This window comes from Macaca thibetana, chromosome 5 (assembly GCF_024542745.1).
Source record: "Macaca thibetana thibetana isolate TM-01 chromosome 5, ASM2454274v1, whole genome shotgun sequence".
Lineage (NCBI taxonomy): Eukaryota > Metazoa > Chordata > Mammalia > Primates > Cercopithecidae > Macaca > Macaca thibetana.
In genome coordinates, this window is record NC_065582.1 from 128,251,270 (window position 1) to 128,265,856 (window position 14,587).

Consider the following 14,587-nt stretch of genomic DNA (forward strand, 5'->3'; position numbering starts at 1 on the left):
CCTGGGAGGTTGGGGGATGGGGCTAAAAGTCCCAACCCTCTAATCCTGTCCTCTTCTTTCAGGACCAGCTCCTATCCAGGAGCCATAGAGGCAGCCAGTCATCAGTCAACTCACTAGCACACAAAAAGACACTTATCACTTAGGAGATTCCAAGGATTTTAGGAGCTGTATACCAGGAAATGGAGGAAGACTAAATACATTTCATCATATCACATGTCTATATCCTATACTCTGTCAAGTGTATAGAAGGAAGCACACTTCGTATCACATATACGCATATCACACATCATATCACACTAAGCACCAAGCTATGCCCACAAATCCTATAAATATCTGACACTTGCATATCTCTTCAAAGAGTTTAACCCACATTATTTTATTTTATTTTATTTTATTGAATCCTTACAAGTCTGTAGTACAAATAGAGCATGTAGTATTGCCCCACTTCACAGATGGGGACACAGAACATAGGCAGAAGAGTCAGAACTTGATCCCACGTCTTTCTCATTAGCACAAGGTGCTCCTCCCTCTGTATGAGACAACCTCTCATAACAGGTACCTAAGAAACGCCTGTAGGATGAAACCAGCTAATGCCTCTAACAAATGCCTCTAACCAAAGCCAAATCTAAATGATAAATTACATGCCCTTCCAGTTTACAAAGAATATATTTAAAAATCTGACAGACACTTCCATGTTAAAACACTTACACAGCTTGAAGTTCGGTGTTTGCAGTGGACTTTTCGTTTGTTAGACAACCATTCCCCTTTCTTCTGGTAATAGCCCTGATATTCTTTCCTCTCTTGTACTGTACAGCTGTGTAAGACCATCGGTCAAGGGTGCTATGGGACCTAAGCTCAACCAATTCCTTTCTTCTGGCCTCTGAATCCTGAGCACAGTGCCTCAAGACAGAAAACACAGTGAAAGAGCCAGGCATGGTGACCTGTACCTGTAGTGTCAGCTACTTGGGAGGCTAAGGTGGGAGGATGGCTTGAGTCCAGGAGTTTGATGTTACAGTGAGCTATGATCGTGCCACTGCATTCCAGCATGGGCAACAGAGCAAGACCTTGTCTCTACCAAAAAAGAATTTAATTTAAAAACAAGAAAACTCAGTAACAGACAGGATTCCTCCTGGTGGCAGACACATGATGTGATGATCAATACATTCTCGTGACCTGGATCTTTAAAGCTGCCCTGCATCCTGCTTTTGTCTTCCAAGCTGCTCTCCTTGATTCTGTTAACCTACTTTACAGCCTCCAAGCAGATTCCCCTTTTACTTAAATTAGCCAGAGGTAGTTTATTTTGCTTATAACCAAAGAGCCTTCACTTAGAAATCATTAACTCAGTCTTTTCATAGATAAGAATATGTAGATTCAGGACCAATCAAAAGTGTCAGGGCCAGGTTAAGAATCCTGGTGACCTCACCTCTCATCCAGGGTATTCCCTGATTTTACACAGAGGTTAATTCACAGTAATTTATTGGCATATGGAGGAGGAAAGGAAATTTCAAAGTCAAACTTTTCTGTAAGCCAAGGCTGGTGCCTGCAGAGAGGGGCATATTGATCAGTTACTGTCCTACAAGATCAAAGAAGACCAAAGGATCTTTCAGAAATACAAACAAGAGTTTGAAAAAACAAAACAAAAACAACAACAAAAAACAAAGCAAATTTTTGGCCTAGGCAATTAAGGAACTATACTTAAAAGTACCCGGCATGGTCCCTGGTATTTAATAGATGCTAATGAATCTCAGACTACAGTGTAACATTTGTGAATTACTATGATGGTCCTTGTCATTAAGAAAAGGTTCAGTTATGCTCCATGAACTATTTAATCAGGTAGGAAAATTCATGGTTGGTTTTAGAAATAATTTTAGAAACAACAGACTGAGATAAGGAGTAGAAATCAAAAGGAATAATTTGAATTAGGTGGAAAATTAACATCTGTATGTCTAATTCCTCAGAGGTGTTTGATAAATTGGATGCATATAATATTATCATAGAATCATTATCTTTCAGTCATATTGGTTCCTTCATTCACCTAATCCTCTGTTGAGAATTACTATTAAGAAGTGATTGAGCACACACTGGATACAAACTAGATTGAGATGTGGCTGGCAGGGTTGACTTTCAACCCTGGTTTCATCTTACTCACTGCTTCTGTGCTTCAGTTTCCTCATCTGTAAAATGGAGGTAATAACGTACTCACCTTGTAGGTTGTTATGAGAATGAAATCCACATAAATTCAGTTAGAACACTACCTGGCACACCTGCTGCTTAGGAGGGATTAGCTACTGATACCACGTGCAACGGCTTGTGCTAAGCTCTTGAGATGGTGCGACATTAAGTCCTGGTTCTTGTCCTCCAAGAATCCACAGTAGAGCATGGGAGGCTGCCTTCAGAGGCCACCTCCCTCACAGTTAAATGCGCTGTGGGCATACAGAGGAGGGAGGGATGGCGACTGGAAGGCGACTCCTGCAGGAGACACTTTTGCTTGATTCTGGAAAGAGTGGGCTTCTGCAGGTAGGAGGGTGGAGAGGGCGTTCCAGCAGAGGCAGCAGGAGGGCCAGGGCGGGCAGCACAGCATGAAAACACTTCCCACGTGGGGAGAGAGAAAGCTGTGGTCATGGAGGAGGAGGACACGCTTTAAAAGACCATCACAGATCCAGGTGAGGCTGGGGTGATGAACACATCAATGTGGAAAGAGTACTGCAGTCTTAGGGTGACCACCGAGCAGAGGGAAAGCAAGGTGAGCTGGCCAAAGGCACAGGCTGAGAAGCCCCTACCCTTAACTTTGAGTACCCTGCCCACTCAGGTAACCGAAGGCAGCAACCTCTAGATACAAAGCAGGATACTGAGAAGAAGTGGTAAGAACAGGATCGGGAGAAGACTCAGCCACTTGTTGACAGTGTGCAAGAAACAGTTTCATTCCTGAAGATGGAAACATCTCCCTGCTCTCCCTGTCCCCAGGCAGTGACCCCTGGGCTCATGCAGGCAATTCACCTGATGTACCACGTGCATTTAAAACTCACACACACCTGGTCACAACCTTTTGTGCATGATAAGATGGTGTGAGAGATCTTTTTCTATTTTTTTTAACTTCTGAGCAGTTTAAGGATTTTTTTTTCGAAATCTGTTTCTATTTTGGCAAAACACACACAATGTTAGCTACCAATCTAAAAACACTATCAGAGAAAGGTGAGGCAAGTTTAGAAAAAAGGATACAGCATTCTCCTATAATAATGGAAACAATGATCATGGTGTTCCTAAATTTTTTATTATCTCTTTATGTTAAAAAAAATTTTTATACAGCTTGGCTCAGAGATGGTTAAAGAACTAAAGGGTTAACAGGACAGAATTAGACAGTATAAACAAAATTCCTGCCTTTGCTAAATTGCAAGGAAGACACTTAGATCCTGAAGAAATTAAAAGTGGAAAAATAAAACTATAAGAAAATCAACTTGAACATCAAACCATTGAAGGGAGTAAAAGACTTTTAAAGCTCAGACATGACAGAAATGTTGAAAAAGAATAGACTTGATTACAATATATTTTAAAAATTAACAAGGCAAACAATGGAAAAACAGTTGCCCCAAATGAAACATAAAAAGTTCACAGAGTGGCATGAATGTTCCAGAACCCAGATAAGCAAATCAACAAAGGACAAGAACTAAAAGTGTGGAAACACAACTGGCTCGCAAACATGGGCAGAACATTCAATCCATGAGGTAACCAGAGGAGAAAATGAAAACGGATCTACATGTTCAGGAAAGGAACAGTTAGGTGTAGTAATACATTTACTCTATAAAATATAATCATCATTAAAATTCATTTGTATGAAGACAAAAATATAAAATTGAAAAATCCTATGCTATAACATTAGGTGAATAAAAAAATATGTATTTTATATGTGCACATGCATATGTACATAGTATGATAATCGTCTAAAACTCATCCATGGAAAAATGGCCGAGAAGATATCCACTAAAATGTTAGTTAGCATTGGTTATTTTTCAGACAGTGAAGCCGTGGATAGTAATTTTTGTTCAAAACTTTACTGCATTTTCAAGTTGATCTTTAGTGATTATATATATGGGACACATATATATGTGTAATTTTAATAATATATAGTTTACACTCTTAAAGATAATGCTGTATACATTATATATGTTGATATTTGAAAATCCAGTATTACTTGATATCAATGAGTAATAAAATAACTTAAGATATAGCCCTTACATCTTTTTAAATAATACAAGCCTAAAAAAGAAATGAATAATCCAAATGGCAAAACTAAGAAACCCCAAAATAAGATATTTCACGGGATATTGTAAATTTAGCAAATACTTCTTAGAAATATGAAAATTAACTGGAAGTGCCCTTAGACAAACTGTTTTCTTTTTTAATCCTTGAAATATTAAATGGTATGCAAAATAGAAAAAGGTATCTGACAAGACAAAAAATAAACCTCAAAAAGGCTGCAGAAGCCATGGGATACCATGACTTGGATACAAATTTTATACAAATATGTCCCTGAGCAAAAGGATCATAAGGCCAATGAGCCTTGTATTCACAGACCTGTTCCAGGGCTGCTCAATCCGTAGCTTTACAAAAATATAAATAATACACTGCATTCCTTAAAACAGACTGTTATCTGGCTGTTATCAACATTTGGAACGCCCATCGTCTTTTCCCAAAAATATTACTATTCTGAACTCCCCAATATGTGAAAGGTTTGGGAAATGTGCCACCGTAAATCCTGTGTCAGATGAGTTGGGCCCACCTCCACAGCCCTGCTTGGCCCTTCCCCATCTCAGAGGTTTCCCACCACCACACCAATCCATAATAACTGGCGAAAGGGGCTACATACCCTCCCCTTCCTTTGTCCCAGGCCCCCTGGCATATGATTGATGGAATCAGCTGAGTCAGTTGGGAGAAAACACTGGAGCAGGAGCTACTGGAATGTTCTGTCTTATCCAGCCTAAACAATAGCATCATAAAGCCACAAGTGACAGAAATCAAATCCAGTGAATGACTGCAAAAGGCACATGTAGAGACTAGCAGGCTCCACAGAGGGTTTGGACAGCTCCCTAAAAAGCCATGTTTTTCTACAAATCCCAGATCTCATGACCCACTTAGCCTGTAAGGAGCTCTTAGCAGCCTGCACTGCACATGTGCATATTCCTAACAAAGCCATTCATTTTCAGGGCCTGATTCCCCTTTCTTGAACCTATACTTGGGTTTCCTGAACTAAGTCCTATGGTTCCGGCTATTAGGTAGGTGCTAAGTAACTGCATTTTTTGTCATTACTTTTAAACACTTTTTAATAATTGTGTCCTATAGTGTTAAAAAGTTTTTCCACACATGTCCTATGAATTTAAACCACAGTTGAAGATGTTTAATTCACATATTCCACAAATATTCATTAAACAGTAGACAGTCAGAGACAAAGGACTTGGTCACTGCACCCCATGGAGCTTCCAGTACATTGGGAAGAAAGACAGATACCTAAGCCAATTATTAAAATGCACTTAGTCACTGTCATAATGGATGCACATATTTATTAGTCCGTTCTCACACTGCTAATAAGGACATACCTGAGACTGAGTCATTTATAAAGGAAAGAGGTTCAATTGACTCACAGTTCAGCATGGCTGGGGAGGCCTCAGGAAACTTACAATCATGGCAGAAGGGGACACAAACATGTCCTTTTTCACATGGCAGCAGAAAGGAGAAGTGCCCAACAAAAGGGTTTTGCTTGTTTGTTGTTGTTGTTGTTGTTTGAGAGAGTCTTGCGTTGTCGCCCAGGCTGTCATTCGGTGGCATGATCTCGGCTCACTACAACCTCTGCCTCCCAGGTTCAAGTGATTGTCCTGCCTCAGCCGGTGTGTGCCACCACACCCAGCTAATTTTTTTTTTTATTTTTTATTTTTAGTAGAGACAGGGTTTTACTATGTTGGCCACACTGGTCTTAAACTCCTGACCTCAAGCGATCCGCCCACCTTGACCTCCCAAAGCACTGGGAATATAGGCACGAGCCACCACACCCGGCCAAAAGGGGTTTTTAAAAAGTCCCTTATAAAACCATCAGATCTCGTGAGAACTAACTCACTATCAAGAGAACAGCATGAGGGTAACTGCCCCCATGATTATATTACCCTCTACTGGGTCCCTCCCATGACATGCGGGGATTATGGGAACTACAATTCAAGCTGAGATTTGGCTGGCGGGGACACAGCCAGACCATATCAACATACCACTTTACAATTGCTATAAAGTGGTATACTTGACACATTTTTTTTTTTTTTTTTGAGATGGGGGTCTTAATCTGTTACCCAGGCTGGAGTGCAGCGGTGCAATCTCAGCTCACTGCAACCTCCACCTCCCAGGCTCAAGCGACGCTCCCACTTCAGCCTCTCAAGTAGCTGGGGGCCACAGGCACATGCTACCACACCTGGCTAATTTTTTGTATTTTTGTTAAAGACGGGGTTTTGCCATGTTGCCCAGGCTGGTCTCGAACTCCTGAACTCAAGTGATCTGCCCGCCTCAACCCCCCAAAGTGCTGGGATTATAGGTGTGAGCCACCGTGCCCAGTCTACTTGACATTTTAAATAAGATGTAACAGGGAGAGAGTATCCCAAGTCAGGAAAGTCTCAGGAGATAGCATTTGCACTAAGTAAGATGTGAAGGTCAAGAGAGGTAGCGCTGGGGAATTCATTCTTGACTGCAGCAACAGCATGAATATTGGCAAGGTAGTGTGTCTGGGGAGCTTATAAATCATGGGAGTGGCCAAACGCAGTGGCTCACGCCTGTAATCCCAACACTTTGGGAGGCCGAGGCAGGTGGATCACTTGAGGTCAGGAATTCAAGACCAGCCTGGTCAACATGGTGAAACCTTGTCTCTACTAAAAATACAAAAAATTGGCCAGGTGTGGTGACACGCACCTGTAATTCCAGCTACGGGGGAGGCTGAGGCAGAAGAATCACCTGAACCTGGGAGACAGAGGTTACAGTGAGCCAAGATCGTGCCACTGTACTCCAGCCTGGGAGACAGAATGAGACTCTGTCTCAAAAAAAAAAGAAAAAAAAAAAAAAATCATGGGAATATGGTTGGAATTATGCTGTCTAATAGGGTAGCCACTAGCCACATATGGCTATTGCACATTCAAAATGTGGCTAGTCTGAAATGAAATGTTCTATAAGTGTAAAATGCACACAGGATTTCAAAAATAGTATAAAAAAGATTGTAAAGTGTCTCATTAATAATTCTAAATATTGGTAACATGTTGGAATGACACTATTTTGGATAGTTTGCAGAGTCTCCATCACATCTTAAGGAACTTCATTTAAAAATAACAACAACAACAAACAAAGGGACACTTAGATACTGATCCTGGTTCAACTTCTAATTGTCACCAGTGGGAGAGCTTGAAATACAAACTTTCTCTACCCAGTACACAATGTTTCTTCAGGCATAAAACACATACAAAATGGCTTTTTAAAATGAGGACCCACGTATTTTCTTAGATTTCTTCATATAGCAACAGGGTTCATCTTTATAATTCTACATATTGACTTGTACAGACTAAAACAATTAATCCACAAAGACCAATAATATAGTTTTGGTGTCCCCTCCAAATCTCATGTTGAAATATGATCCCCAATGTTGTAGGTGGGGCCTGGTAGGAGGTGTTTGGGTCATGGGAAAGATTCCTCATGGCTTAGTGTTGTCCTTGTGATAGTAAGTGAGTTCTCACGAGATCTGGTTGTTGTAAAGTGTGGCACCCCTCCCCTCTCTTGCTCCTGCTCTGGCCATGTGACATGCCTGTTCCCCCTCTTCCTTCCACCATGATTGTAAGTTTCCTGAGGCCTCCCCAGAAGCCAAGCAGATGCCAGCATCATGCTTCCTGTAGAACCTGTGGAACTATAGGCTAATTTTAAACTTTTTTAAGTAAACTACCCAGTCTCAAGTCGTTTCTTTCTTTCCCTCCCTCCCTCCCTTCCTTGCCTCCCTCCCTCCCTCCTTCCTTTCTTTCTTCTTTTTTTTTTGAGACGGGGCCTTGCTCTGTCACCCAGGCTAGAGTATAGTGGCATGTTCTCGCTCACTGCAACCTCTGCCTCCCAGGTTCAAGCAATTCTCCTGCCTCAGCCTCCTGACTAGCTGGGACTACAGGCAGGCACCACCACGCCAGGCTAATCTTTGTATGTTTAGTAGAGGTGGGGTTTTGCCATGTTAACCAGGCTGGTCCCAAACTCCTGACCTCAAGTGATCCACCCACCTTGGCCTCCCAAAGTGCTAGGATTACAGGCATGAGCCACCGCACCCAGCCAGGTATTTCTTTATAGCAATGTAAGAACAACCATTCTATGGTACTCTCAGTACCATAGAAAAATGGTACTGAGAGTCAAATATTGCTATAAAGATAGCTGAAAAATGTGGAAGCAGCTTTGGAACTGGGTAATGGGTAGAGAATGGAAGAGTTTGGAGGGCTCAGAAGAAGACAAGAAGATGAGGGAAAGTTTGGAATGTCTTAGAGACTGATTAAATGATTGTCACCAAATTGCTGACAGTGAAGTTCAGGCTGAAAAGGTCTCAGATGGAAATGAGGAACTTACTGGGACTGGAGCAAAGTTCACATGTGTTATGCCTTAGCAAAGATCTTGGTCACTGTCACGTTCATGCCCCAGGGATCTGTGGAAGTTTGAACTTCAGAGTGATGATATAGGATACCTGGCAGAAGAAATTTCTAGGCAGCAAAGCATTCAAGATGTCGCCTGGCTGCTTCTAACAGCCTACACTCAGATGTGGGAGTGAAAAAATGACTTAAAGTTGGAACTTATATTTAAAAGGGAAGCAGAACATAAAGGTTTGGAAAATTTGCAACCTGGGCATGTGGCAGAGAAAGAAAAAGCATTTCCACAGCCTGGGCAACATAGGGAGACTCTGTCTCAAAAAAAAAAGTTAAAAATTAGCCAGATGTGGTGGCACTTGCCTATAGGCCTAGCTACTTGGGAGGCTGAGGCAGGGGGATCCCTTGAGCCCAGGAGGTCAAGGCTTCAGTGAGCCATGATCATGCCACCACACTCCAGCCTGGCAACAGACTGAGACCCTGTCTCAGAAATAAAACAAAACAAAACAAAATATTTTTGTGGGGAGATAAATTCAAGCAGGCTGTAGAGCAACCATTGCTAAAAAGATTTGCATAACTAAAAAGGAGCCAAGTGCTGATAGTCAAGACAATAGGGAAAAGGCCTTGAAAACATTTCAGAGATCTCTGAGGCAGCCCCTTCCATCACAGGCCCTGAGATCTAGGAGAACTGAGTGGTTTCAGGGACCAGGCCAGGATCACCACTTCCCTGTGCTGTTTCCCACATCCCAGACACTCCAGCTCCAGCCATGGGGTGCAGGCACAGCTCGGGCCATTCCCCTGGAGGATGCAAGCTATAAGCTTTGGCAGCTTCCATGTGATGTTAAGCCTGCAGGAATACAGAGTGCAAGAGTGAAAGAGGCTTGGCATCCTCCACCTCGATTTCAGATGATATATGAGAAAGCCTGGGTGCCCCAGCAGAAAATGGCTCCAAGGGCAGAGCCCTCAAGAGAACCTCTACTAAGGCAGTGAGGAGGGGAAATGCAGAGCTGAAGGCTCCACACAGAGTCCCCACTGAGGCACTGCCTAGTGGAGCTGTGGGAAGAAGGCCACCATCCTCCAGACACCAGAATGGTAGAGCCACCATCAGCTTGCAATCTCAGCATAAAAAAACTACAGGGGTGGAGCTGCCTAAGGCCTTGGGAGCCCACCACTTGCACCAGTGTGCTCTGGATATGAAACATGAAGTCAAAGGAGACGATTTTGGAGCTTTATGATTTAATAACTACCCTGTTGGGTTTCAGACTTGCTTGGGGCCTGTAGTCCTTTTTTTATGGCCAATTTCTCCCTTTTCAAATGGGAATGTTTGCCCAATGCTGATACCTGCATTGTATCTTGGAAGGAAATAACTTGTTTTGATTTTACAGGATTACAGGTGGAAGGAATTCATCTCTAGATGAGACTTGGGACTTAGGACTTTTGAGTTAATGCTGGAATGAGTTAAGACTTTGGGAACTATTGAGAAGGGATGATTATATTTTGACATGTGAGAAGGACATGAAATTTGGAGGCCAGGGGTGGAATGATGCAGTTTGGATGTCCCCTCCAAATCTCATGTTGAACTGTAATCCTCAGTGTTGGAGGTAGGGCCAGGTGGGAGGTGTTTGGGTCATAGGGGAGGATCCCTCATGGTTTGGTGCTGTCCTCACAAAGTGGTGAGTTCTCACGAGATCTTGTTGTTGTAAAGTGTGGCACCTCCTCATCCCTTGCTCCTGCTTTCGCCATGTAACGTGCCTGCTCCTGCTTTGCCTTCTGCCATGAGTAAAAGCTCCCTGAGGCTTCCCTAGAAGCCAAGCAGAGCCAGCATGCCATGTGTGTACAGCCTGCAGAACCGTGAGCCAATTAAACCTCTTTTCTTTATAAATTACCCAGACTCAGGTATTTCTTTATAGCAATGCAAAAATAGCCTAATCCAACTAATAGTAAGAGCAAACACTTAAGTATCACTAATTATGTGCTAGGCACTAGTCTAAGCACTTTGTACATAATGACTCATTGACTCAATCTTCATAACAATCGTGTGAAGGAGGTCCTATTTGTATCCCCATTTTATAGATAAGGAAATGGGAGCACGGTCAAAATGGGTCATCTGACTCCAGAGTCACAGCATGAGCACCCAAGAAGGAACTAGGATTAGTACTGATTCATAACACATGAATCAGTCAGCAATAATTTATTGAGCAATCGATTACAACAGAATTGTGAGGCATTTTGATCATTCAGCAGTTCTGAAAAAGAAAGATCCTGTTGTCTGCTTCCTCTATTAATTTGTTTTCTAATTTGGTAAGGAGAGACTTTATTAGAAAGATTATTGTATGGGGGAGGGAGAAGGTATTATAATAGGGAAAAGGGGAAGATTGCAACAGAGAAAATGCTCTGATTCAAGCATCTCCCTCTACTAATCATTTAAAAATGACTAAAGGGATCCTGATTCCCCAGTGTTTGAAATTGGTGGTCACCAGCAAAGACTCTAACAGACACTGCTACTTGCTTATTGCTTATACCCAGGATGGGTGGAGAAAAGGAGTGGGTAAGAAACAGAAAGATCTGTCCCAGACAACAGTAAATTCTGGAACTGCTTTAAAACTAGTTATGTGGGGAGTGGAAATGGAGGGAGACCCTAAAAGTCACTTAAGAATATCAAGGTAGCCAGGCGTGGTGATGTTCACGCCTGTAATCCCAACACTTTGGGAGGCTGAGGCGGGAGGATCACTTGAGCCCAGGAGTTCAAGACCAGCCTAGACAAAATAGCAAGACCTCATCTCTACAAAAAAAAAATTATCTGGTGTGGGTGGTGAACACTTGTAATCCTAGCTACTAGGGAGGTTGAGGCAGGAGGATCACTTGAACCCAGGAGTTGGAGGTGGCAGTGAGCTATGAGTGCTCTACTGCACTCCAGCCTGGGCAACAAAGCCAGACCTTGTCTTTTAAAAAAAAAATTTTAAAAGAATATCAAGGGGCAACCTTAAAAGCGTCAGGGTAAGGAGTAACTCTTCATGGTTTAATAATCACAGTCTGCCAACTCAGGAGGAAACCGCCGCACTTCAAAACACAACATGCTGAGACTTGGCCCAGTCCACAAAGCCATTCTCTGCTGAGGTTTCACACACACATACAAAACATCAGCAGCGTTTCAGACAAAGAAATCAGGAACTGTGCTCCCACACAGCCCTGGAGCCCTGCTCTTGGGAAGAGGTAAGGATGCAGGCCATATTAGGGTCACTCTGTATTTCTTGCAAGACAGGAGGCGATCAAGACTTACCTGTAGGTGTACGGCCCCACTTCTTCCACCCGAGGGGTCTCCCCTCTGAGGATCTCCTCTGGATTGGTGACATTGAAGAAATAGAACTGAGTATACACAGGCAGAGGGGGCTTCTCCCAGGAGTCAAAGGCCTCGGTACCATTCCTTAACACAATTTTCTAGGAAGAAAACCAAAAGATTTACAAAAATGTAAGGTAGTAGTTGGCTTTAAACCCAAGAAGCAGAGGAAGGGACGCCCCCCTATTCTGACCTCCTAGATCACTATTTTAATCATTTCACAGGCATTCAACTGCAGTCTCCTGAGAATAGGGCCATATCTTACACCAATAGAGCCCACAGTTCTAATAAGTCAGAGAAGGCCTTCGATAAATATTTGTAAAGTGGCCGGGCCTGGTGACCCAGCACTTTGGGAGGCCAAGGCGGGCGGATCACTTGAGGTCAGGAGTTTGCGCTTGGTCAACATGGGGAAACCCCGTCTCTACTAAAAATACAAAAAATCAGCCAGGTGTGGTGGCACGTGCCTGTAATCCTGGCTACTCAAGAGGCTGAGGCAGTAGACTTGCTTGAATCTGGGAGGTGGAGGTTGCAGTGAGCCAAGATTGTGCCACTGCACTCCAGCCTGGGTGACACAGCAAGACTCTGTCTCAAAATTAATTAATTAATTAATAATTGTAAAAGAAGGGTACTAAAGACAGCACATGGGCAGAAGCATGAAGCATAGTGTTACCAAAACCTAGGCCACAGACTGAGTGCCTAAAGGGCCTGCTGGCTTTGTTATTTTTGAAGATTCCATGGATGGTGTATCTTCTATAGAAGTTAAGCAATTCTGAAAAGCACTCCCAGTTTGCCCGGATGAGAGAAGAACAAGGGGAAGGGCCCAAGAAGGCCAGTTTTGGTCCTTCCATTTCAAGTCGAACCACATCCATCCCTACTATCTCCACCACCAGGCGCTTTAAATGTATTTTCTTATTGGATCCCCAAAAACCCTAAAATGGAATTGCCTATCCCTGCTTCAAAAACCAGGAGGCCTAGCCTCACTGAGGTTAGCTGACAACAGAGACTGAACTCTGCACACAATCCCTCCTGCAAGTTCCACCCCTGTTCTGCATTATAGGACGAATAATGCCCCCCATACTCTAAATTCCTAAGCTGAAGTCCTAATCCCCAATACCTCACATTGTGCCTGTATTTTGAGTCAGGGTCTTTAAAGAGCTGATGAAGGTTAAATGAGGTCATGAGGGTAGGCCCTGATCTAATACGACTGATGTCCTAACTGGAGGAGGAAACTGGGACACAGAGAAGCACAGAGGGAAGGCCATGTGAAAACACGCGGAACTGACGGTCCTCCACAAGCCAAGGAGACAGGCCTCAGAAGAAACCAACTCTGCCAACACCTTGATCTCAGACTTCTAGCATCCAGAACTATGAGACAAATTTCTGTTGCTTAAGCCACCCAGTCTGTTGTATTTGTTCGGGAAGCCCTAGCAAATTAATACACCATGGCTCCCCTAGAGTGAAGTATTCTTCCTGCCTCACTGACTTCAGGTTAGGCCAAGTGACGAGATTTGGCCAACAGGATGTGGGTGGAATGACAGTGCATCAATTTGGAGCTGAGGCCTTAAGATGCACAGCAAGTTTCTATCTGCCATCTCGGAGTTGCCACCCTCGGAAAAGAGAAGAGCAGGCCACAGGTAGCTGCTGATCCTTCAGCCTAGGTTCTAAAATGGAGATGTGTAGACTAGTCCTAAAGCTAACCAGAAACCTGGGGTCAAGCCTCGTTCCACTGAGCCAGCTGAGCCCAAACTGCAACCAGCCTGCACACCCACATATTATTGTTACAAGCAAGGAGACTGAGGAGTTACTTGTCACTCACCATGGCAGCAGAGGCCTGATAAATACAGTGCCTGAGGTTAACAGAAACCTGACACCTGGTATTCCCAACAGTCCTCTATCTGTTAATGGAGAAAAGCCTTGTATTTTTACAGTAAAAACGACTGAAATACAAAAATAATATAAAAGCACAGATTGCAAATAAACCAAAATGTGAACTTTGAGTGTTGAGAATTTGTATCAGTTATAATTCACATCTGGATTAGGAGTCTTCCATTCACTGTTGCTTTTGTTTGGATTTTTACAACAGAAATAAATTACTTCTGTAAGCAGGAAAAAAAAAGTTCCCTTACCTTTTTCTTTTTAAGTGAAAATCTAAGAAACTCCGATTCTATAGGATGTTATGGATAGACCCTAAGGCAGGGAGAAGGAGTGCACACAAAGAGAACCCACTTCATCTTGGCTTTCCTCTGTTCTTGCAAAACAAAGGCCAGCCTGATGCTGCCTCAGCTGCGGTCCGCTCTGCTGCAAAGGCCCAGGAGCAGCTGCCCCGCCCCCACTCCCGGCTCTACCGCACTTCCCTTCCTGTGACTGTCAGGACAGTTGAGTGAGCACTCTGTATTCCTGCCTAATTTTTCCTGACAAGCATCATAGTGTGTGAAGTTTCCAGTGAGAAAGGACTTGAGATCTCATTTATTTGTTCATGTGAAGAAAATCACCTCAGAATTAGGAACCCTGAAAGAGTCAGCAAACAGAAATGAACAGATGGCTAACCTCCCGGGTTTATCTTGCTGGGCTGGCGTCCAGCTTTTAGGCAACCATAAATCTAAAGACAAGTAAAAGGGTTTCCAGA

The 14,587-nt window shown here is 43.1% G+C and overlaps 1 protein-coding gene across 1 annotated transcript in view; it reads right to left on the minus strand.

The window, feature by feature from the left end:
* Positions 1 to 14,587, minus strand: part of SCARB2 (scavenger receptor class B member 2) — a 57,012-nt gene that overhangs the window by 25,206 nt on the left and 17,219 nt on the right. Inside the window, exon 2 of the mRNA XM_050790859.1 lies at positions 11,905 to 12,062. Coding sequence (XP_050646816.1) covers positions 11,905 to 12,062 — 158 coding nt within the window. The remainder of the gene's footprint in view (positions 1 to 11,904; positions 12,063 to 14,587) is intronic.